Source organism: Molothrus aeneus, chromosome 5 (genome assembly GCF_037042795.1).
Source record: "Molothrus aeneus isolate 106 chromosome 5, BPBGC_Maene_1.0, whole genome shotgun sequence".
Classification (NCBI taxonomy): Eukaryota; Metazoa; Chordata; class Aves; order Passeriformes; family Icteridae; genus Molothrus; species Molothrus aeneus.
The window spans coordinates 55,492,716-55,514,651 of record NC_089650.1 but is presented as its reverse complement, the minus strand read 5'-3'; the positions used below and the strand labels follow the sequence as shown (position 1 = coordinate 55,514,651).

At 37.8% G+C, this 21,936-nt stretch overlaps 1 protein-coding gene across 1 annotated transcript in view; it reads left to right on the top strand.

The window, feature by feature from the left end:
* SLC2A13 (solute carrier family 2 member 13) overlaps positions 1-21,936 on the top strand; it is a 146,994-nt gene that overhangs the window by 93,368 nt on the left and 31,690 nt on the right. The window contains exons 5-6 of the mRNA XM_066550801.1: positions 6,451-6,614; positions 10,723-10,843. Of these exons, the coding sequence (XP_066406898.1) occupies positions 6,451-6,614; positions 10,723-10,843 (285 nt within the window). The remainder of the gene's footprint in view (positions 1-6,450; positions 6,615-10,722; positions 10,844-21,936) is intronic.

The following is a 21,936-nucleotide window of genomic DNA, read 5'->3' as shown; positions in this document are numbered from 1 at the left end:
ATTAAATCCTTTGGGTTTTTTGATTGTCATTTATATCTTATGTTAACGTAAATCCTATGGTTTTACCCATCCTGAACATGAAATGAAAAAAAATCTGTCTACATTGGTGATTCCACGATAAGAATTTTTTGGGTCTGCTGTGATTTTTTCCTTTCTCTGCTAGAACAGATGGGACAAAGGACAACAAAAAAAATTGTGTAATACAAGCAGACACTGCTGAATTAATATTCACATGCTGCACATGTTTAAGTTTGCTGTGCAATTACTTTTGTTTTCTAAGCAAGGAGAATATACAAGTCTGTTGAGATCTTGATGATGTGCAGTGTATGTCTGAAATCTATCACAAGGGTGATATTTGATTATATGAATATTAAAACCTGAGACTGGATTTAGAAATTTCAATTAAAGCACCACAAGTGAGTGGCATGGATTTGAAAGACACTGAACACCTGCTGTTTCTTAGAATTTGGTTCCAGAAAAATCTAAAAATATGAATTCCTGAATGCAGATTTAGAATGGTCAGTTGAGGTTGTCAAAATAGGATATTTTTTGCCAAAACCTGTACTGCTGAAAAGGATCTCATTGGCCACTACAAATATGAGCTCAGATGGAGTCACTCCAGAATTACCCTTCTGGGTTTGTTTTATAAACAGTCCTCAAATGGCTTTTGGTAATATGGGTACATCTGTGCATTGAAGTCCAGGGATGACTTTTGTGCCAGTTATTTCAAAGAATTTTTTTTTTTTTTTTTTACACAGGACATATGCTTAAAACTGTTACTAGTAAGGGCATTGTGCCCAGTAGTGACTGCAGCTACAGTGTAGTCATGTGCACATATGCATGCTGCTATTCCTCACTGCTCATCCTGGAGCTTTCCCTGAATGAATGTGGGAGTGGTGCCAATAGGTTTGTAAGGGGATTTTTTGGGTGTGTGAGTTTTTCTGGTGCTGTAACAGGCTAATTAAGCACGAAATGACAGTGTTTGTTTAATGTAACATTGTTAAAGAAGGCTTCCACCATTTATTCCAGCATGGAGTGTATGTGTTAGGGTCATCACAGGGGCTTTAGGTGCTCCTCCCTAGCAGTGCAGCAATGCCAGAGGCTGCTGTGGCTGCCTTGCTCTGTTTGGACACTTCCACCCTGCCCCATGTGCCAGGGCCTTGCCCAGCCTCACCTTGCAGAAGGGTTTTTTCTCACTGAGTCTTTCACTGTTGGCTTTCTCAACTCTCCTGCCCTTTCTCCAATCAGTGTCCCCTAGCAATAGGGTCTGAGATCGGTTCTATTTTTTTTCCTTTTTTTTTTTTTTTTTCAGAAGGACAGTTTGTCATCTCAGGAGCTTTACTTGTGGTTAAATTACTTTTATCTGTTTTACATCCTCTTGCCTTTCCAGAAGGCAGCCCATTCTCTGGCCTGTTACACTGTGCAAGAAAACCATCTTTAATGCAATGTCTTCTAATTAAAATTGAAAAGCACAGAATCATAGGATGGTGTGGGTTTGGAGGGACCATAAAGACCACCCAGTTCCAACCCTCTGCCATGGGCAGGGATGCCTTCCACTAGACCAGGCTGCTCAGAGCCCCACCCAGCCTGGCCTTGAGCACTTTCAGGGGTGGGGTGTCCACAGCTTCTCTGGGCAGCTGTTCCACTGCCACACCACCCTCACAGGAAGGAATTTGATCCTGATATCTAATCTAAACCTACCTTTCAAGATCCCATTGCTCTAAGCATGCTGGCTCCTGACTCTTTTGAGACTACTGTGTCTACGCTTCCCGTTGTTTGCTGCTGGCCTTGGCATTAAATTGATTTTTCTTTCTTTTATTTTTTTTTAGTGCTATGTACATTCTGCAGGTCTATTGATTTTAATGAGGACTGATTTCATTTTTTGGGATCTCAGAGAACTTACAGCAGGCATTAGAATACCCTGGAATATATTAAACCTAATTTAAATTTAACTGAAATTGTCAGAATAAATGAATAATTGAACAAGGTATGTTTTGTAAAACACCTGGGGGATTTTCTTTCCCTGCTTTTATACTCAGTAGTTTGCAGACAGCCCTTATCTGCATGGAGACTCTGGAGTGTCATTATTCTGCTGCAGGTAGTACTGGTGGATAACTGCAAACAGTCATTCTTCTTCCTCCTCTCTCCCAAAAGCCCCAGTGGTCTCCATTTATAAAACAGGGATGGCAGTGGTGATTTTCTTTCATAAAGGTTCTGATGAAGAGTTGGGCACTCATATACTGAGTAAAGGCACTAAAGACAAGGTGGAAAAGTTGATATTACTTTGCTTTTTGTTGTAGTGCAAAACATACAAGTGCTATGGACTCCAACCTATTTTTTTCTGTGCTGGAAACTGATCTTTGTTTTAGGAAGAGAAGGAGGATGATAATTACTTTGTTCCTTCCAGTGCTTTCATTTAATCTTCATCTTCAGCTCTGCCTATTACTTTCCAGTTTATCTCTTCAGTAAATTCAACCTACCTCTTCAGTGGATTTTAACTACAGATTCTGTCTGAAAAAAATACAGAACACTATTTTGCAGACTGATAGATAGTTTGGTAATTTTCTTGCCTGATATTTTTTTCTTTTCATAAATAGATCCAGCTCGTTGTATTTTACTATTTTTCTGTTATGAAGAACAAAACAATTTCTGTCCCTTAAAGTTTCAGGTGAGACCTGTGAAGGACCCACATGAGTAGGTGAAATAAGTGAACGTGAAAAAGACACTGACTGTTGGCAAAGAGGTATCTGGTGCAGAGCAAATAAGTTAAAAAAAAGGAATTTTTTTTCAATCTCACGGCAGATACTGCAACAGTATTTTCACATGACCCAATAGGTGTGTGACAGTACTGTGGTAACTTAAGGAAGTGAATTTCTTTGTGTATCTTGGTGATCTTAATCCTCTAAAGGTTTTTAATCCCTGTCAAACACTGGTACACCTATTTTGTTTAATAGCTATAGAGTTTAGTCTGTTTGAACACTAAAAAAAAAAATCCTGTGTTTTCTTAATTACCATAATTATATGGTAATTTTAAAATCATTTTCATGTACTTTGTACATGAAAAACACATGCTGAATCAGAGAAACTATTGGATGTATGTAGTTATCTGTCAAGCAGTACTAAATTCTGAGTGTTTGTGTTACCATAATATACTGATTGTAGTAAGTGGCATTCACTGTGTCATTTCAGTCTATGCTGAAGGCATTTATAACACAGTACATTGTTACTGCCAAACAGGGGATTTGAAGGTTTAATTTAGTTTAAGTGTATAGTGGTAGCTCCCCGGGTTGCCTCCCAGGTGCTGATTCTGAAAAATCCATTACAGACGTAGAGATGATGTGGCAGCCTTTCCCTTGAAGAGCTCCTCAGGTTTCTGTAAAGAGAGCCTTAGATTTTATTTATTACTTTTATGAGAGTTATAAATTCTGTCCAAAAAGGCTGAAATCCTGAGGCAGAAACTTTGTTGGAGTGGATTTAGTATGACAGGTGGGCTGGAGCAGCATTTTGTGGAAGATGGGGACACTCAGAGCAGTGATGGCACCTTATGGGCAAACAGTGATTTTCCCTGGGAGCTACAAAGCCTGGCATGATGAGCAGCTTCTCTGCTGCTGAAGATGCTAAGCTGGGAACTCTGATGCATCCAGAGCTGTAAGATCTGCTTGAAGGGAGGAAATTATCCTTTTCTTTAAACATTCGACATTGTTGCTTTTAAAAAACCCCAATTCATTAAATGAAAAAAGGGAGGGAAACTGTTTTTGGATGCCTTATTTCCTTCACAACTGTGCATTTTCAGTATAGAGTCAACGGATTAGTCTGAGGAGGCTTGAATGTGGATGTGTTTTCAGGTTAATTTTTCTTCAGTGTACTGCAGTTTTTGATTTAACAATTCATAATGTTGAATTTCTTATTTTTGACATAATAATTTTGATATCCTCAAAAATCAACTATATTAAAAATCTTTCTGTACATATCCAACTCAGTTATTTTGTGTGGCTTTGTATTTGCATGTATTTATTTGCTTTCCAAGATACAGTATTTGCCTAAAAATTCCAAGGAGTCACCTGTATTTTAAATTTTCTTTACATTTTAGAAAATAAGCTAGGATTGCACAACTTTGTCACTGAAACTGTATTCCCTGCAGGACTTGCAGTATTAGCTGTGTTTGTATAATACCACAATTTAACCTTTTCCTACCATGTAGTTTTTTTTCCCTTGTCAGGAAGAGCTTGAAAAGACTGACATTTTGTTACTTTAATATACAGGCAGGGCTTCACAGACTTGTATAAAAATTGAGCACATTAAAACAGGTGAACATAAGCAAATATATTTAGTAGTTGTTATAATCTATGTAAGTGCCCTTTTAAATTTTGGAAAATAAGTTGCTATGCTGTAATAACTATGAACATCACTGCTCAACACCCAGGCTTTGGTAGCTTGGCATTTGGATTTCCAGATTTTAAAGTTTCCTGGTTTGTTTTCCACAGAAATGAAATATGCTGTTTACTTACAGATAAACAGCAGGCTTCTATTTGAAAATATATAACCTGTGAGTGCAATAAGCAACCAGAAGGAATGATGGGGGCAAAAGGTGCATTCTTGTAGGGATTAGGCAGTAGACATCTACATGCTTTTATGTGATTTCTTATTCTTTGCTTTTTTTGACTGTATAGACAGTACATTATACATTGCTGCTGACAACTGGCAATTTCTGACTTCCCAGTAGAATTGGATTTTAAGAAGATTCAGATATGTGGAGTTAAATTTGGCTTCCTGAAACCTTGTCTGGTGGAAGTAAATAGGAGTTTCATAGTAGGTGTCAGCAGGCCAACCCTTGACATTTGTTATTTCCCTACCCTTATACAGAAAAAGAAATGTGTATTGGGAAATCAGAGACTGAGTCATTTTGGTGGTTGAAACAGTGCAGTACTATGTAAGGTTTGACAGGCAGTTAGCAATTGAATTTAGGGTGCCTTAGGACATGAGGACACATTAATGTTTTGATGTCTTTCCTACATGAATCTTCCCTCCCCAAGAACCACAGCCTGGCTGGGATCTGTGACAGGAGCTGAGCCTGGGTGAGTCACTGCAGTCTCTAAGGGGTGGGCATTGACCCAGCCTGGCTCAGAACCACCTGTAGGTGCTGGGTCCCCTGTGCCAGCAGGTTCACTCTGGAGGCCCTGTTGTGCTGCTCCACCAGCTGGTTGTGTGGGCATTGCCTCCATGGCTGCACTGGGGAGGAGGAGCTGAGGAAAGGGCTGGGAGAATCTAAATGTCTTGTGGGTGAGGGGGTAACATCCAGCATAGTCATGGTCAGTCATGGGTGGCAGTGTCTTAAATGGCATCTCAGCATATTGCCCCATCACGGGCTGTTGATTTGAAGTAAGAAGCAGAATTGCTTGGAATAGAGGAATGGGAACTGCTAGTATTCCTGAGGCTAGCACATCTGGCTGTTAAGACAACAAGGGGACATAAGGCAAGCTACGTATTGACCAGAGACAAATAAAGAAGCTTTGACATTCTTGATGGTTATTCCTGTGTGATAGAGTGTTGACTGCAAGGTGTTTGAGGGCTTGAGTAATCAGTATTTCAGTCAGCATAAATTAATAGAAGCTGAAAAGTCCTTCTACAGCATCAACAAAAGTACTCGTGCTTCCTTGGGCATTTATTTAGCTCTCCCTAAGAACATGGGCACAAAGTCTGTGTTCATTTGATTGCTGTGAAAAACGGTAGAAGGCTTCCACTCTCCTCTCTTTTCATTTTGCTCAGTTCAATTTTTTATGAGTTATTGTTTGTGTGGAACAATTGATTCCATTTAGAAAGGAGAACATTCTGTCAAATGCTCCTGTTGGGTGCAGATTCACATCCCTGCAGTGTGGTGCCTAAGGCATTTCAAAGCAATCATTTTTTGGTTAAGACAAAAACAGTGCCATGGAGAGGGTTTTGTGCATCTCAGTGGCACTGAAATAAGACTGCAAGACCAAAAACCAGGAGGATGCAAGTGTCACTTGCAACACATGGGATGCTGTAGATTAGTATGACCCTTAAGAGGACTGAAAATCTATTTGATTTCAAGCTGTCTTTCCCTAGACAATATACAGACTGCTAAAATCCCAAAAAGAGCAAAAGCAATGGATGAATATGAAAGGCAGATTAATTTAAATTAAAAATGCAAACCCCATTTCTAGCAGAATGTGATTGACCGTTGAAAATATAAACCAAGAGAATGACAGTTCATCTCTTGATGTCCTCCAGTCAAAACTTTAGTCAGGTGCAAGTTATGCCTTGGTTATGCCTGATTTCCCAGGGTGATTGTGTGTCAGTCTTCAACTGCATTATGCAAGAGGTCACACTTGATAGTTGTTATCTTCTTTTTCAAATTGAATCAGAAACTATAACATGAGCTAAATTGAAATAAACAGTGTTCTTATTTGTTTCTCCTTCCCTTCACAGGTACTACAGTGCTACCATTTTGCAGATGTCAGGAGTGGAAGATGACAGGCTTGCAATCTGGCTGGCTGCACTCACAGCATTTATAAACTTTATTTTTACTCTTGTGGGAGTCTGGCTTGTTGAAAGAATGGGTCGCCGGAAACTTACACTTGGTAGCTTAACAGGTGAGTGTTTCATTAGGGTATTATATTTTCCTCATAATTAAAGGAAAATAAAATTTCAAGTGCAGTATTTTTCAAATTAGTCAACTTTAAAATTTACAATGTTGATGTCATCTTCTCTCTGAAATCTTACATGTTTTCAAGCCTATTAGTAAAATACCACAGCTAGAGGCTAATTTAAAAGTGACAGCCAGTTATTTTTTCAGGTGACTTTTCCTTGAAGCCATGTTTTACAATGTTTTCATTTAGCCTTTTTTTCCAGTTTAAGGAATTAAATGCCTGGAACATAACAGGTGGTTAGTTTTTAAATCTCATATATAATTTTGAGCTTATTAACTGGAATTCAGAACCATCTGATGAAGGTGTACCAGAGAAAGCATGTTGCATAGCCATTGCAGGACTTTGTAAAGAGTAATGCAGTTCTCTGCATAGTTACCTCAGAGACAGTGCAGTAAATACCTTACATGCATTAATGTGATTTTAATTCAGCTCCAATATGAGATCCAAAAAGACAGAATTGTGATTTTGTAGATTTTGTCCAAATACTTGAACACGATAATTCATCACTTAGTCGTTTCTTGAAAGCAGAGAAAGGCAGAGCAAGCAGCCTTCCTGTGTTCAGTGTGTCATGTTGGGATGGTAATTCCCTGCTTGTTCCTGCCTTCTGTGCTCATTTTTGCTGAATTGATCTGTGACCAAACCTGCCTCTGGCTGAATGTCTGGAAGGTTCAGATGTTTCCAAGAGCAGGGTTTTGTAAAGAGAAACTGTTCCTGCTCCTCTTGAAATAGAGTTCACAAGTGTTTAGCTGTAAAGGTTTCATGTCTTCATATTTTGCTCTGCTGTTGCTGTCAAGGATCCAAGTTTCTAGTTTGTGCACCACAGCAGAGAGGGACACCAGCTGCCATGTCACTTGGATGTGCAATTCCCAGCTCTCAGCTGAGATAATCTGCACTTGAGTATTTGAATGTGTTTATATAGGCAGAGCAGCAACAACACAGTGACATGAGTTGTTTGGTACACAGTTACTCAAAGCATGTTTCTCACATTTTAAAGATATGAAAAAAAAATCTCAAAGTGCTACTTTAAGTCTGTTCCACATCAGTTGCATCTCCTTTATATGTCCTTCTGTGCCTCCAGACAGTCTGTTGTCTTGTCTTTCTGTGGTGTGCATCTCTCCAGGCCTTGCATTGACACTTCTGATTATTGGGTGCTGCGTCTCCTTTAATGCCTATTGAAACAGAGGATTGATTGATTGATTGATTGGTTGGTTGGTTGGTTGATTGATTTTTTTACTTGGCCCCAATAATTTTAAAAGTCTGACCAGCCCCTTCAAAGAATTTATTGCTCATCTGGACCCAGCTGTATAGCTGTGATAACCAACATGGACTTTTCTTATTATCAGAGCTCTTTGCTTTTTGGCCCTGCTTAACATATTCAAAGGTTGTATATCTGAAATGTAGATATAAATGTCTCTTACAAAGCATGTTAGTCATGGATCAGAGGAGGATATAGCAATAAGACACAGAATTAACAATGGAGCATAATGCATTTAAAGAGTTATTTGTTAATGATGTTTGGACAGAAAGTAATTTTTTAGTAAAAATGGTCTTTTTTTGTGGCTGGCTGCTGGCTGCCTGTCTGCAGCATCATTTGAGCCAAGCTCTAATGCTCGCTGTGGTTTTATCCTACGGCCCCTCCTTAAGGATAACACAAATAATGACAGCCATGAAATCATACATCAACCCTCTGTACTAGTTAGAATTTTGTCATGCAACATTTGATTTAGGTAGTGGTGGATATGATGTGTTTTCCTTAGCAAGAGGGCTGTGTAATAGAATGATAATTACTAAATCTACTGATGGATTTGTTTTCCATGTTGAGTTTTCTCATGGGGTAAACATATCTTACAGCTCTACTTTGCTTTGCATTTCTAAGGACATTACAATTTACACTGAGTTATTACTGGCAGCTTCTCTGGTCTTTGGGGAAGCCAGGTATGCCCCAGTCTCCCACTGCATAAAATGAAGACAAAACTACTGCTTTTGCTTGCTGCTGCAAGGATGTGGGGCTTTTTTTTAAATAAAACCTAATTGATTAGATGTTTATTAGATAAAAACCTACAAGTATAATCAGAGAGTAACATTAATATTTTGATTAAAAGCCTATATACTGTAATTTAATTTTGTAATCTTGTGCAACTTCTCCTGTTTTCTGAAAACATTTGGCAGAGATGTTTTAGATTTCATTATGTCTTTATCGTTCTCAAAATATTAGAAACTTTTGAAAAATGGAACCTTCCAGATAACATTATGAAAAATTATACTAAATTTCTGAAAAAAAATCCCACTGTTTTAGTTCTCTTTACTACAATTACTGATTTGTCTCAGTTTCCTGTCCATTTTATATCTTTCTTTATCTTCTCTGTATAATTTCTTTATTTTTCTTCTGCTTCTTTCTTTAGTTAATGTCTTTCTTCAAAGCTGTTAGTTGGAAAACATGCAGGAACTCTGACAAGTATATTATTCATTTTATTTGTGTTTTCTTCCTTCCCTTCAGAAATTGTCAATTTGAAAGGTACTTGAGCATTGTACAATTTGTATCTCTTTTTGTAGCAGAGGGGGTCTAAAATATCTTCAGGATATTTCCTTTTTACCACCTGAGCTAATGATGTTCTGTGATTGTTTGATTTTGTTCATCATAGAAAAACATCCACAGAATGAAAACATATTAAACTTCCTTTGCCAAGTGTACATATTCAGTACTTTTCCAAATAAACAAGATACTTACAAAGATACTGGAAGTGAGTGTTAGTGTATTTGGTTGACTTACAACACAGAGTATATTTAGAACAAATATAAGTAAGATTATAGACCCTTTCTAAATATATTTGCTGTCTGGTTTATGGCACATACATACATGTTCATGTACTTTTGAAAGTACAGGACATCTAGTGCAATATCCAGCCTGCCCTGAAACCTGGCATTATTTGTGTACCTACCAGCCATAGCTAGAAGAGAGCCAAGAATGGAATATCTAATGGTGGGAAGGTGCTTTCTGCACATTTGGTTTGTGACTGAGTTTAAGCTCTTTTAGTTACCTCAGTTCAGGTCAATGTGTGGTCCAGCCATTCCTGCCTGTTGGCTGTGGCTGCTGCACAGGCATATTCACAGACAGCCTTATTATGTAAATCTTACAAATGTTCAGATATTATTTTTATTTCTGAGAAAGGTTTTCACATACTTTGGTGTGTTTTTTCACATACTTCTGGTGTGTTTGCCAGCTAGGAAACCTTTATGCAACACAGATCTCAATGTGTCATCGAGTAGCAAGAGGTGAAGTTTTAAAAGTCTGAGTTTGAGGCAGCTGCAGTAGTATCATGAGTAGTGAGGTTTATTAATTTTCATTAAAATGATACAGTATATTGTGTTTGTGGCAAATAATATGAGTTATGTTCCAGTAATGGCCTGTTGCACAAAATGTGAACCTTTTTTGTCATCTTCCTCTTGTCATTTTGTCCAGCTTGTGCACAAGGTATTTGTTGGGGGAAACGGAAGCAAAAAGATGGAAGGGGACTTTTTCCCAGCAGATGTTATGTGTGCTCTTTGAAACAAGCTATGTTGCACTTTTTGATGGTGTTCTTATGAAAAGTCAAATTTCTCTAGTTTCACAAAAGGAACTAGAGTCAATGAAAAAGCTGGTGCTACTTTCTGTTTTACAGAAAAGCCTGCAAGTCTGGGTGTGGGAGTGGAGAAAAGTATGGTGATTTCAAAGCCACTAACAAATTTTACCTTTGCAACATTATTTTCAATATCAAAAATAATAATACCTGTTCATTCAAGCAGTCATCAATTACACAGATTAAAAGAGTCTCAACCTACTAATTTAGTATCTGGACGTGAAAGCTGGTGCATTTGACTTTAATATCTAACCTAATTTAGGATGTGGATGTAGCAAAGGGTATTTTTCTTAGGTTCTTATCACAGCTCCTTAGGGAATGCTGTATGCATAGTGATGGGGTGCCTTGCTTTCCCAAGCAGACTTCATTCAATAGAGAATTATTTCATGTGTTCTGGAGAAAAGTGTCACATTGTTCTTTATCTGTATTTTTAGGTACTGCTGTAGCACTCATTATCCTAGCTTCGGGATTTTTGCTATCAGCTCAGGTCTCGCCAAGAATCACACTTAATCCAACAGATCCTTCACATCAAAACTCTACCTGCACAAAATACAGGTGAGATTTCATGGTCATTCATCCAATCTTCTTGAAGATCATTTCCAATTAATTTTTACAACCTAGTGTGAGTAATAGACAATTATTCACAAAGCCTAGCACAAGGAACCAAACTAGACAGCTAAATTTAAAATCCTAAACTCCCTCTATAGAGAAAATGAGACTTTTTGATTAAATTCTCTAAGTATTCCTTTGGAATTTCTTGGACTAAGGTGGTTAAGTGGCAAATTCCACATATGCCTCTTCTAATATATCACACCTGCTACAAGTTACAGTGTACACAACTTCAGGAATATTTTATAAGGAATTTATAAAAATGCTTGCTCTTATTCATCTGCTTGTCATGTATAGCAGCTGTAAACTCTTCAAGAAGATGGGTTCCTTGCCTGTTGTTTTCCTGAGCAGGAAGAAGTAATGTTCAGATAATTGCATACCAATAAACAATTACAATGAATGTGCAGGCTTTGACCTATTTTCCATATGCAGTCATAGTTTCAAATAACATTACTTCTAGGGGTCTAAGAATGTATCATTTTCTATATTTTGTGGGGTGTATTCACATGTGAGTGCTCTTATGTTCATTTAGCTGACAGACTAGAAAATTCCCTATTCAGAGAAGACTAGTTCAATGGCTGAAGAAATTCTTAATTATGTTCAAAATCTGTCTTTTTGTAGTAGAAATAAATATCAAGAAATGAGTTCTGGTTATACAGCAATATTGGCTAGAAATACAGTTTGTGGCTTTTCTTATGCCTGAGCAATGTCTTAGGTGAAAGATTCTGAGGATCTGAAGATTTATAGAAAACTTGGGAGGGGATGGAAGGTCCTTGGGTCCTTGTTGGGTGTAAATAGTTACAAATAATCACAACACAGGATATTATCAGATAGAATTATTCCTGTATTGAAAATGTATATTTTTACTTGTTTTCTACTGCAGAGTCAGCTATAATTTGCAATTTTTGAGATGGGCCTGTCTACAAATGGCGAGTAGTCTGGTTAAAAGAGGTGAAGGGGGAAGATGCTCTCCTTTTACAATCAGATTACATTAAAAGAAAAATGTGAGAAGGATTTGCCTAGTACTTCAGTTAACTGTTTGGAAAGGATGTCTGGAGAGAGGAGATGAATCCTTTGCAGAACTCATAATTTGTTATTTAATAAAGCTAGCTAGATGGTTAATGTAACCTGAAACCATATAAAATTTATGTACAGGAAATATGGATAGTCCTACTTAAAAGAAAAATATTCAACAGAATTTTCATGTTTGAGTTAACCACAGCCAGTCAAGAAGGAAATTTTCATGGCTATCATGGTGTGCACTTCTGGGCAAAAGCATGGAAAATTAAAGCAGATAGTTCTCATAAAGGCATGTTACTTCATGAATAATTGGAGTACTTGTAATCTGTCATGATTTCTGTTTCTGATGTGAAGTGGGGAAAAGCAGATAAGATAAAAATTCAAAGGTTCTGGGAAAAAAAGCAATAAAATAATTTAAATATTTTCATTTGAGAGTATTTTGAAATGGAAGGAGCTCTTTTTGTTTAAAGATCAAAGTGAATGGAGGTGGAAATAATGAGCAACATATGGGAACGCTTTAGGTGCTTCTATTTTAATCTTATGCTATACTTTAGTAGAGACACAAAAGCCAGGAGAGCTGAAAATAATAAACAGATGCCCACAAAGCATAGAATTAGACTACAGCACCCAGTATTTAAAAGGTTTGTACAAAAAAAGTAGGGATTTATATGCCTAATAATAACTTTCACACTTGTATACCTAAAACTGTATGAATTTTTATGCCTCAAAACATCACCAAACTGTGATCCAGATGGAGCCAAAGGAAGAATTCCTTCAGCATCATGAATATTAGTATTAATTTTTTTCTGAAGGATATGACATACAGGCATATATTTGACTTGGAAAAGTGGCTGTTTAAGATCCAGCACATTGACAATAAGCTCAATGAAATATAAAATATTGGTTTTGTCACAAGAAAGTAGATGGTGTTTTTGGCATTCCACTTGGGTTAGAAGAACTTCAGCATGACATTCATGGTCTTGGAAGGAAGAGGAGATGGGGACTGCAAACCAGACAAAAGCTGTAGGTTGAGCTTTGTGATTCACCTCTCTCTCCTTTTTGGCCTTGGAGGTATTCCCCATGGCACTTATAAAGTTGAATCAAAAAGATTCCCAAACCTGAGGCTTTGGAAGTAAAAGTCTACTCTGGATAACATCAATCTTGCATATTTTCTTTGCTACTCTAAGAATAATGGCTTTGCTGTACAGATACCCACAGTGTAGGGCAGCAAGTGTTGCTGTAGAGACAGTTACAAAGAGAATATCCAATCAAAGTAAAGGGAAGTAAATTTATGGCAGTGGTCCCTTACTCCTTAACCCATATTTTAGCTCATTGTAGTAAAACTGCTGGTGTCTCAGATTGCTTAGCATTGTATCTTACCAAGTCTTCAAGGGGTCTCAGAAAGTTTGGGAGAAGCAAAAGGCAGCAGGACTTGAGAAGATGAACACATAATGCCATCTCCCTGTACCTGCTTGAGGTATGTGCCTGCAGCTTGTAGTTCTCTTCCTCTTATGGGGCCACCGTGCTTCTCTGAGCTGAGGTAAACTTAAAGTTTAAACCTGATTGCAGCTTGGGCATTTCAGAGTGTGGGGCTGTTTTCTAAAAATAATTTGTGTTTGTCTGCGTCAAAAGGTATTTATAAGTTATGAAAACATCAGTGGAATTTATTTTGCTGGTAGAAGCTTTGCTGATACTGCACAGAGTAAAAATGCTTTTTATGTTAGCAAATCCATTGTGTTAAAGTGTGGGTGTCCATTAAGGAACCCTTAATAGGAACCTAACTACAAACAGTCTGTTTGCTTGTTGTTCCTTCAGATCCATATTCCTCTGCACAGACTAATTCCTGCTGCTGGAATAACAATGAAGATAGAAAGACTAACAGATAAAGAGCACAGTCCTTGTCCTAATTCAAGAAAAGCACATAGGGCTGAGTACTGTGTTCTCAAAGAGCTGTGCCATGCAAATGGAGTTACAAGGCACCTGTACATGGTTGCAAAAAACAAACCAGTAACATATGCTGTGCATAAAATAAATAAAATAAAGTATTTTCATTTGGTCTGGAGAAGTACAATGCGATAGTTGAGCAGCCAAAAAATAATTCATTAATCTGTGAAAAAAAAAATTTGATCATGGAAATACCTCAAATTCACCAGGGCACTCCAAACACTGTGATTTATTTTGCCTCCTTACAGCTGGAAGTGGATGTGTATCTCACTGAGGAGAGACAGGGTGAATGCTCCTCTCTGCACCATCCATTAATCAAATTTCATTTTCACACTCAGCTGTATAAGGTTGTGTAGATATTTGCAGTGTGACCACCTGTTTTATTTGATCTTAATCTCCTCAGCAGCTGTGATTGTACTTATCATCAAGGCCACAGAAATCTGAAAGGTAAATTTAAGAATACAACACAACACCATTCCAGAATTTGTCACCTTAGAAGTAAAAAGATGAACTATCCATTCCTATGATTATTCCAACTACCAAAACTCTATAAATATTCCCATTTTTACTGGGAACTTGCCTGATTCTGGAAGGAGGTTTAGGTTAGGGCATGTGTATTAGCTACCCTCCCACCTTTTCCCAGTCTTTAAAGAATCAATGATGTGACTGTTTGGGACATTGAGCCATTTCTGTAAAATGACTGTGGTCCTGCTGCCCTGTATTCTTGCTTGGTTTGTCTCTATTCATGTCTTTCTCTGCACTTCTTGAAACTTGGTCTGCTGGAGAAGACATAATGCAAACCTGTTCTGCCTAAGCAATGTTTTTCCTATCAGTTACTATATGAAAATGGTAAATATTGTGTTAAGCTTAGTTCAGCCTTCATATCTTAGGGAAATGATACCTGAGCACACAAAGTTTCTTGGAATCCTTCCTGAACAGATTGTCTTCAGACTGATTAAAATAACACAGGCAGTGCCAGCTGTGCTGGGCACACAAGGACTCTGTTGTTCAGTTTTGAATTAGTCACCCTCATGTGGTTCATGATCCTTTGTACAAATGCACACCACTGAGATGCAGGCAACAATATTTAGTACTCCAGCATAGCCATTTAATAAGATAGCTAAATGTATCTTTTCTTTATGAAGGTAGCAGAAGTATGTAATTGTGATCAGTCCTGAAAAATTCAGCTAACCTAGTAATTGAAGCTGGTTTTATTGTATTTAATAGCCTTAGGATGCATATAGTAGGTGTATTAGGTATTGAACTTGATTTTATTGAGAACTCATTGACAATCTGATTTATCAACAAACTAGGCCTTGCTATTTTTCATAATGTCACTGTATCATGGAACCAGTATTTGTTAAAATATGATTCTCATTTTCTAATGTCAAAGTGCCTGAGCTACTGGTCTTTCTGATAACTGAGAATTGCAATAATAAATACAGTAATGTGTTTTGGCCATTGAGGTCAGAAAGTTATGAATATAAAAAGAGATAAACATTTCTGAGAATGCCTTTGCCAGCTCTTATGAAGTATAGTTAAAATTCTAATAGTTTATGTTGCAGAACTGTGAAATGACCTCAACATAGTCTTGAAATTTATTAAGTAAATAATATAGTGATATATTGCTTGGTAATGATTTTCCCTGTGCTGGCATGTTGGTCCTATCAATCAAATTTTAAATTATAAAGGATAGGAAGGAATATGTCAGTTTATGTAGTAGGCAACTTTAAAGTGAGTGTAAAAAAACCTTCTCTCATCAATTTAAACACAAAAATCTGAAAAGAAACTTACCTGAACTATAATGTCTGAGTGCAATGCAGTTCCTGTAACCATTGGTAAGGTTTCCACATGCTTTGACTCAAACTCTGCATTAGTGAGGACACAAGTTGTTATTCATTTAGTAGCCTTTTAACACTTCACATCTCTGCTAGTACTTCTAAGATTTTGCTGTTTAACAAAACCCAAAACAATGCTTAGGGAATGATTTTTTTAAATCTTCCAAAGTGATGGTGTTACACTTTACAAGGTCTGCAGGTTTTAGTCACACAAGAATGATTTTAATCAAGGTTGAACTGGGCTTCTATTTGATCTGCCTGGAAGCTGAAAATATAGTATCTACCTGGAGGGTCTCTTTGGAAAAATAGTTTTGAAAACAAATTATTCTACAGAGACAGCCACTCTGTCCAAAATATAGGCATGTGTAAGTCAGTTGTTTCTGTTCTTTATTGTCTGTGTTGCTCAGTTCCAAGAATAAATCAAGAAGCACTGTAGTTGGAGGCTGTATAAATTCAGAAGAAAAGATCATCAAAGGCAAGAAGCAATTGATCCCTTTAAGCAAGTAGATCAGGACACTTCTCATGTGATGTGAGCATTTCAGCAGAGTCTGCTGCCAAGGTGCTTGTAGCAGTAGGGGGATAGCCCTAAGGACTAGGCAGGGTTTGTAGAGTCAATATCCTCATGGGACCATGATAGGTGAGGAGAATAAATGAACCTTCACATCCTGACCACACCTAAAGCACAAATAGCAAACACCAAGAGGCTGAGAACAATTTCTGTGAGGCTGTAGAAATTATGTTGCATAGTTGAGGACTGGGAGCCTTTGTGAAGAAGGTTTAAGCAATGTTTGAAGAAAGATAATGTATTTATAGGTGGTTGGCACATCAGGAAGGGTAAAGATTCAGGGCTGGTGTGGAGCTTTAGGGAGGACACCAAAGAATCACCTCAATGGAATAGATGGAGCAGGAGCCTGATTTGAAGATGAGAAATGATTGATCATACTTGAACATAACTGTGACTTACATCTGTTGGAGTATCTGTGTGGTAAACTACAGAACTGCAATTAGCATCCAAGTACTGTGATTATAAATTATAGCTTTTCCTTATGGACACCACTAGACAGATGCATGTGTTATCTCACAGAGTGTTGGTAGAACTCAGCAAATACACTTCTGTTGCTTGGTCTCTTATAATAGCAGGAAAGTGCTCTTGAAGTCCAACCGTATTTTTCTCATTCTTTGTTAATTTGTTTCCTATGTCCCAGATACAACAGCTGGAAGTGGTATCTGCAATTAGCACACATTTCAACTGCTTAAAGCATCCCCTATATTCTTGTCCAGTTATTTGTAACCTGAATTTAGTGCTTCACTTCTGGAAGCAAGGAACCATCAGAAGTATAAAGAAAGGCTTGATTTCATGCCTGAGGTGCAGTGAAGTCTGTGCAAAGAGCACAAGCCCTCAGGTGCAAGCAGCAGGCAGTTTTAAACATGGTCCTGGTACCTAACTGAGATGAGTTTGTGTAGAAAAATGAAGTAAGCCATTTGTCAAAAATTCCCTAAGATCCTTAGTTGTACATCTGGCTGAAAGTATCAAAATTCTAACATGTCAACAGAGCTAGTAAGTCTACTGCAGTATTTGTCCAAAAGTCCTTGGTTGGATTTTTTTTTCTTGTTGAACAGCCTTGGCTGTTTGGGTTCATCAGTTGCCCATGTCCCTTGGTGAGTGCAGCTGGGCAGGCCTGGCCTGAGCAGTGATGCTCAACTCAGCTGCCTTGGCCATTTTCTTTTGCTCCAGGCTGGAGGAAGAGACATTGTCTTGTATCTTGTAGATAGAATACAAGAACAGCAAGGAAAGCTTGATCCCAGCTTGTTGTTGTTGTGTAAGGAGATGGAAAGGAGCTGCAGTGCATGCTAAGGCAGGCAGAGACTGTGTGCATAGCCAGCCTTGGGAACACAGAGTAACCTGAGGGCAGGATGAAGATCCATGGCCTAGGGTCATGCTTCCAGGGTGCCAACCAGCAAGCTGGAAATAGGAGAAAGCAGCACCTCAAAGTGACATTCCTTCCAGCCTGCAATGATTTGCAGTTTATATTCTCTCTGAATGGGATGGGTGCTGCAAGACCCTCCTGTCCCTACGTTGAGCCTTTCCTGCCTGAGTCAGTTTTTATTGTTCCTGCAGTTCTGTGAGGAAAACCATCTTCAGGAACATGAATATTTGCATCATACAGAGCAGGAGCAGTGGGTTAAAAATTGCACAACAGTGGCATTTACTCTGTGGAGAAGACAGGACATGAGCAAAATGTCCTGCATGTAATAGCTCAGGTTGGTAGGGACCCATAAGGATCATCAGGTCCAACTTGCATGTAGCAGATCAATCAGATTTCCCCCTAAAAAGTCTTCTTCACATACTCAGGCTGATTCTGCAGCATATACTCAGTGTGAATGATGGATCTGAAAGTAGGGGAAAGAGTCTGTCCTCAAAAAAAGTCTGTATTTGGGGATGTTTTGATACTCTGAGTGGCTGTTCTGCTACTCATGCAGTAGAATATTGTGAAATGAGGTGCTACATTTGGTACAGCTACACAGTCCAGAATGCATTATCAGGTTCAGTTTGCATTTCTGTAGCTGGACAATAGGAACATCCTGATTTTATCCAATTACATTTTGTATTTGGATAACAGAAAATGGAGAGCAAAGTTGAAACTTCTTTAAAATGTGGCAAAAAATGAAAATGGATGAAATTTTTTTAAATTGAGGTCCAGCTTGAAAAAGTCAAAATTGTGTGAGAAAAAGAGAAATTGTACTTGCAGAGCAAAGGCACTGGGCAAAGGTCTTTTAGTGCTAAATCACTCAACAATAAGTGGCAAGGTAAAACTTGCAGCTCAAATTGCAAGACTTGAGAATTATTGTCATTGAGTCATTACTTACAATGTCATTTTGCATCTTTAAAGTGCAAGATGTAATGATGAAACAAACATAAGTATGGAGTATTCTAAGCAGGGGGGTAAAAGTAGTTAGGAACCTTTCATCAGCATCTGGAGGGTCACTTTGGCAGGTCAGAGATTTTATACAACATTTTTAGAGGCTGCATTACAGGCTGTTAGGGAGAAAGAAAACAGTAATTTTGCTATCAAGAAAAATGTACACAGCTAGTCAATTAGTAATTCATCCACATAGTGTAAGATCTCTGTGGAGAGGATGGCATTGTGGCCATTGTGATCAACCTCTAACCTCAGGAGTAGTTAATTGGGCAGGCTGATCCAGAGCAGAGCGTTCTGAAATTTGCTGCTGCTCAGGCTGGCAAGAAATTGCTATCAAAGAACCTCAAAATTGGTGCTGTCAGTCTTTCTAGATATCAGTTATTGCTGTGTGCTTGGATGAAGGGGACATATGTTGAGTGTGTTGGCAGAATCAATGAGGAATCACAGGGTTGGGGATGTGAGGTCCCCAGGACGAGGTGAGAGATGAGAATTTGACTTTATGTTTTCAGAAGGCTGATTTATTATTTTATAATATTATATTAAAAGAATGCTATACTAAAGCTATACTAAAGAAAGAAGAGGATACATCAGAAGGCTAGAACAAGAATGATGATGAAAGCTTGTGACCTGACTCAGAGATTCCAGCACAGCTGATGGTGATTGGTCATTAATTAAAAACAATTCACATGTTTGGATAAACAATCTCCAGTTCACATTCCAGAGGAGCAAAACATGGAGAAGCTGAGGCTTCTCATCTTCCCAGGAGAAGAAATCCTGGTGAAGGGATTTTTCAGAAAATATCATGGTAACATGGGGATATCTACTCTGCTGACAGTCCCTCAGCTCCTCAGCAAACATGCTGTGATGTTTGAACAGAAATCCCATTCCTGCAGCTCCCCAAGAACTGAGAGGCCAGGCTCCTTTTTTCTGTTGAGTTCATGGCACTGATCTGCAGAGAAGCTGGACATTTTTGGACTTCTGGAGCCTGGTTGTTGTTATTCTGCCTCATGGGCTGCAGCATCTGAACTCCAGACACTTGCCTTGTCTGGGTTGCCTAGGAGCCCAGCTGGCAAGCAGGGAGGGAAACAGGCTCCTTGTAAAACCTTTCTGCTCTAGTGCTGCCTGGTTTCATCAAAATCAAATAATCTCTCCCAGGTAGTTCAGCCTTGAATTGTCAATCTTACAGACCACCAGCCTACCTGGGAATTTTGAACTGGCTTTTCACAGATAAACTTGTTTTCAAGACACTAGCTCATAAACTTAGCACAAATATAAATATCTCAGGATAACTAGGGGAAGCATATGTCCTGTTTATGATTGGATGCAAATTTCCTTTCCTACCTAGACATCCAAGAGTACTCTCATACAGAGCCTTCAAGGCCATAACTGATCTCTGGTGTGGATTTGAAGAATTGCCAATGTTTTTAAAGATTCATCCTCTGGCATAAATTTCAATATATATATATTGATAGGACTGATAAGGTACTTCTGAGGACAGGAATGAGCTCTGTAGAAATTGTTTAATGTCAGTAAGTATTAAACTGTGCATTTCTTTTCCTGGTATATTCTATAGCCTATATTATTTATATTACTGTGAGCACGTATATCAGAATAAGTGCTCAATTTCAAATTGTTTAAATAGTTTAGCAGAAAATAATGGGGCTAGAGGGAAGAAGAAACCCTGAAACTACTATATATTTTATTTCTAGAGTTAGCAGCCTCAGCACATGCTGTCTTTGATTCTTTTTTAACTGCTTCTTTGAAAAAAAACTTCCTCACTTATTTCATGCTGCATCTTCTATTATCATTAGACTTAGTAACTGATAGAGGTTTCTTTATTGTGTTATGAAACAATTTTAATGTCAATATGCTGGGGTTTTGGAGGGAAAAAACACTGGTCTTCATCTTGGAAAAAGCAATGACCATGTACCTCATCAAAGATAGCATAAAATTTTATATCAGTGATAAGACAGGGCACAGAAGAATGCTAAATGTTCTGAATAGCAACTGCCTGCTCTTAGTCTGCTGGGAGTTAGATTTGGAGTGCTTTAGGTCTTGTGTGTTAGATTTCTGTATTTCCTCTGGCATAAATGAATCTTGTCTCTGAAATCTGAAGTCAGAGTCTGATTGTGTGGCTCACTATATAGGATGACAGGAAATCCTAGCCCAAACATAAAGGGTTTATAAAGAGCTGTTATTTAACTGTTCAATCTGAAAGACAAACTTCAGAAAAAACACGGAAAAGAATAATTTTAAGTTAGTTAAATTGTTAGGAGTAACTCTGTGTAAACTCTGACATTTGGCAAAACATGAAATCCAGCAGTCTTTATTATGTTGAATGCCAGCAGGAAGACCAGTTGGATTTGATGGTGTTAAAGGTCCTTTTCAACCTGAATTATTCTACAATATCCAATAAAGCCAGAGGATCAGCTGAACCAGCAGCCATGTAGACAGACACTGGAATCAGTACTCAAATCTCTCAATTTTTTTTTCTGGATAGGAGTAGGAATAAATAAGATATCTTGTGTTTCCCACTTGACTAGTTAACTGATACCAGCACTACATGAGGTTGTATGGAGTTACCCAGCAGGATGGAGCAGACAGTGCAAATTCAGCTCTGCTGTTCATCTCTGCATTGATTCTTGTGCAGACACTGAGGGAACCAGGAGGTGTCCAGTCCCTGTCCTCTTCTGGTAACACCATAAAGATGACACTAATCACTGTGTCTTGTTAGAAATTCATGTTGCTTACAGGCACTTTGATAACATCATTTCAGTGGAAAATGTTCTATAGTTTGAAAATCATATGTTACAATCCTGTTTGATATCATGAGATTCTTTTCAATATAAGAAAATATTTTAATTGTATACATTTTTTGTATTATTATTTTATACTTGAATACATTTGTGATTTATAAAAATGTTTTAATTTTTTTTTTTAACTTGCAGTCTTCTGTTCCTGTAAACTCTTTTGGTTACTGCCCATTGATGTACTAATATCAATGTAACAAAATGCAACTAAGTCTCACTACTGTAATAGTGCTATTGGCCTTTCCTTTGAAAATTGCTAATTGCAGAATTACAATTTTCTCATTTATCTTTGCAAGAGAAGAAATGTTTACTACAGTTAGATAAAATGATTGACTTTTATCTGAAAGTTTTGTTTCATCTCAAATGAAATTTTTTTCTGAAAAAATTGAAAAATGAAAAATATTTTCTGCAGTCTATATCTCAATTAAGAGCAGATTTAATGCAGCTTTCCTAATTAAAAAACCCCAAACTGTTTAGTCTGGGATTTGACCAATCAGTTAAGCAGA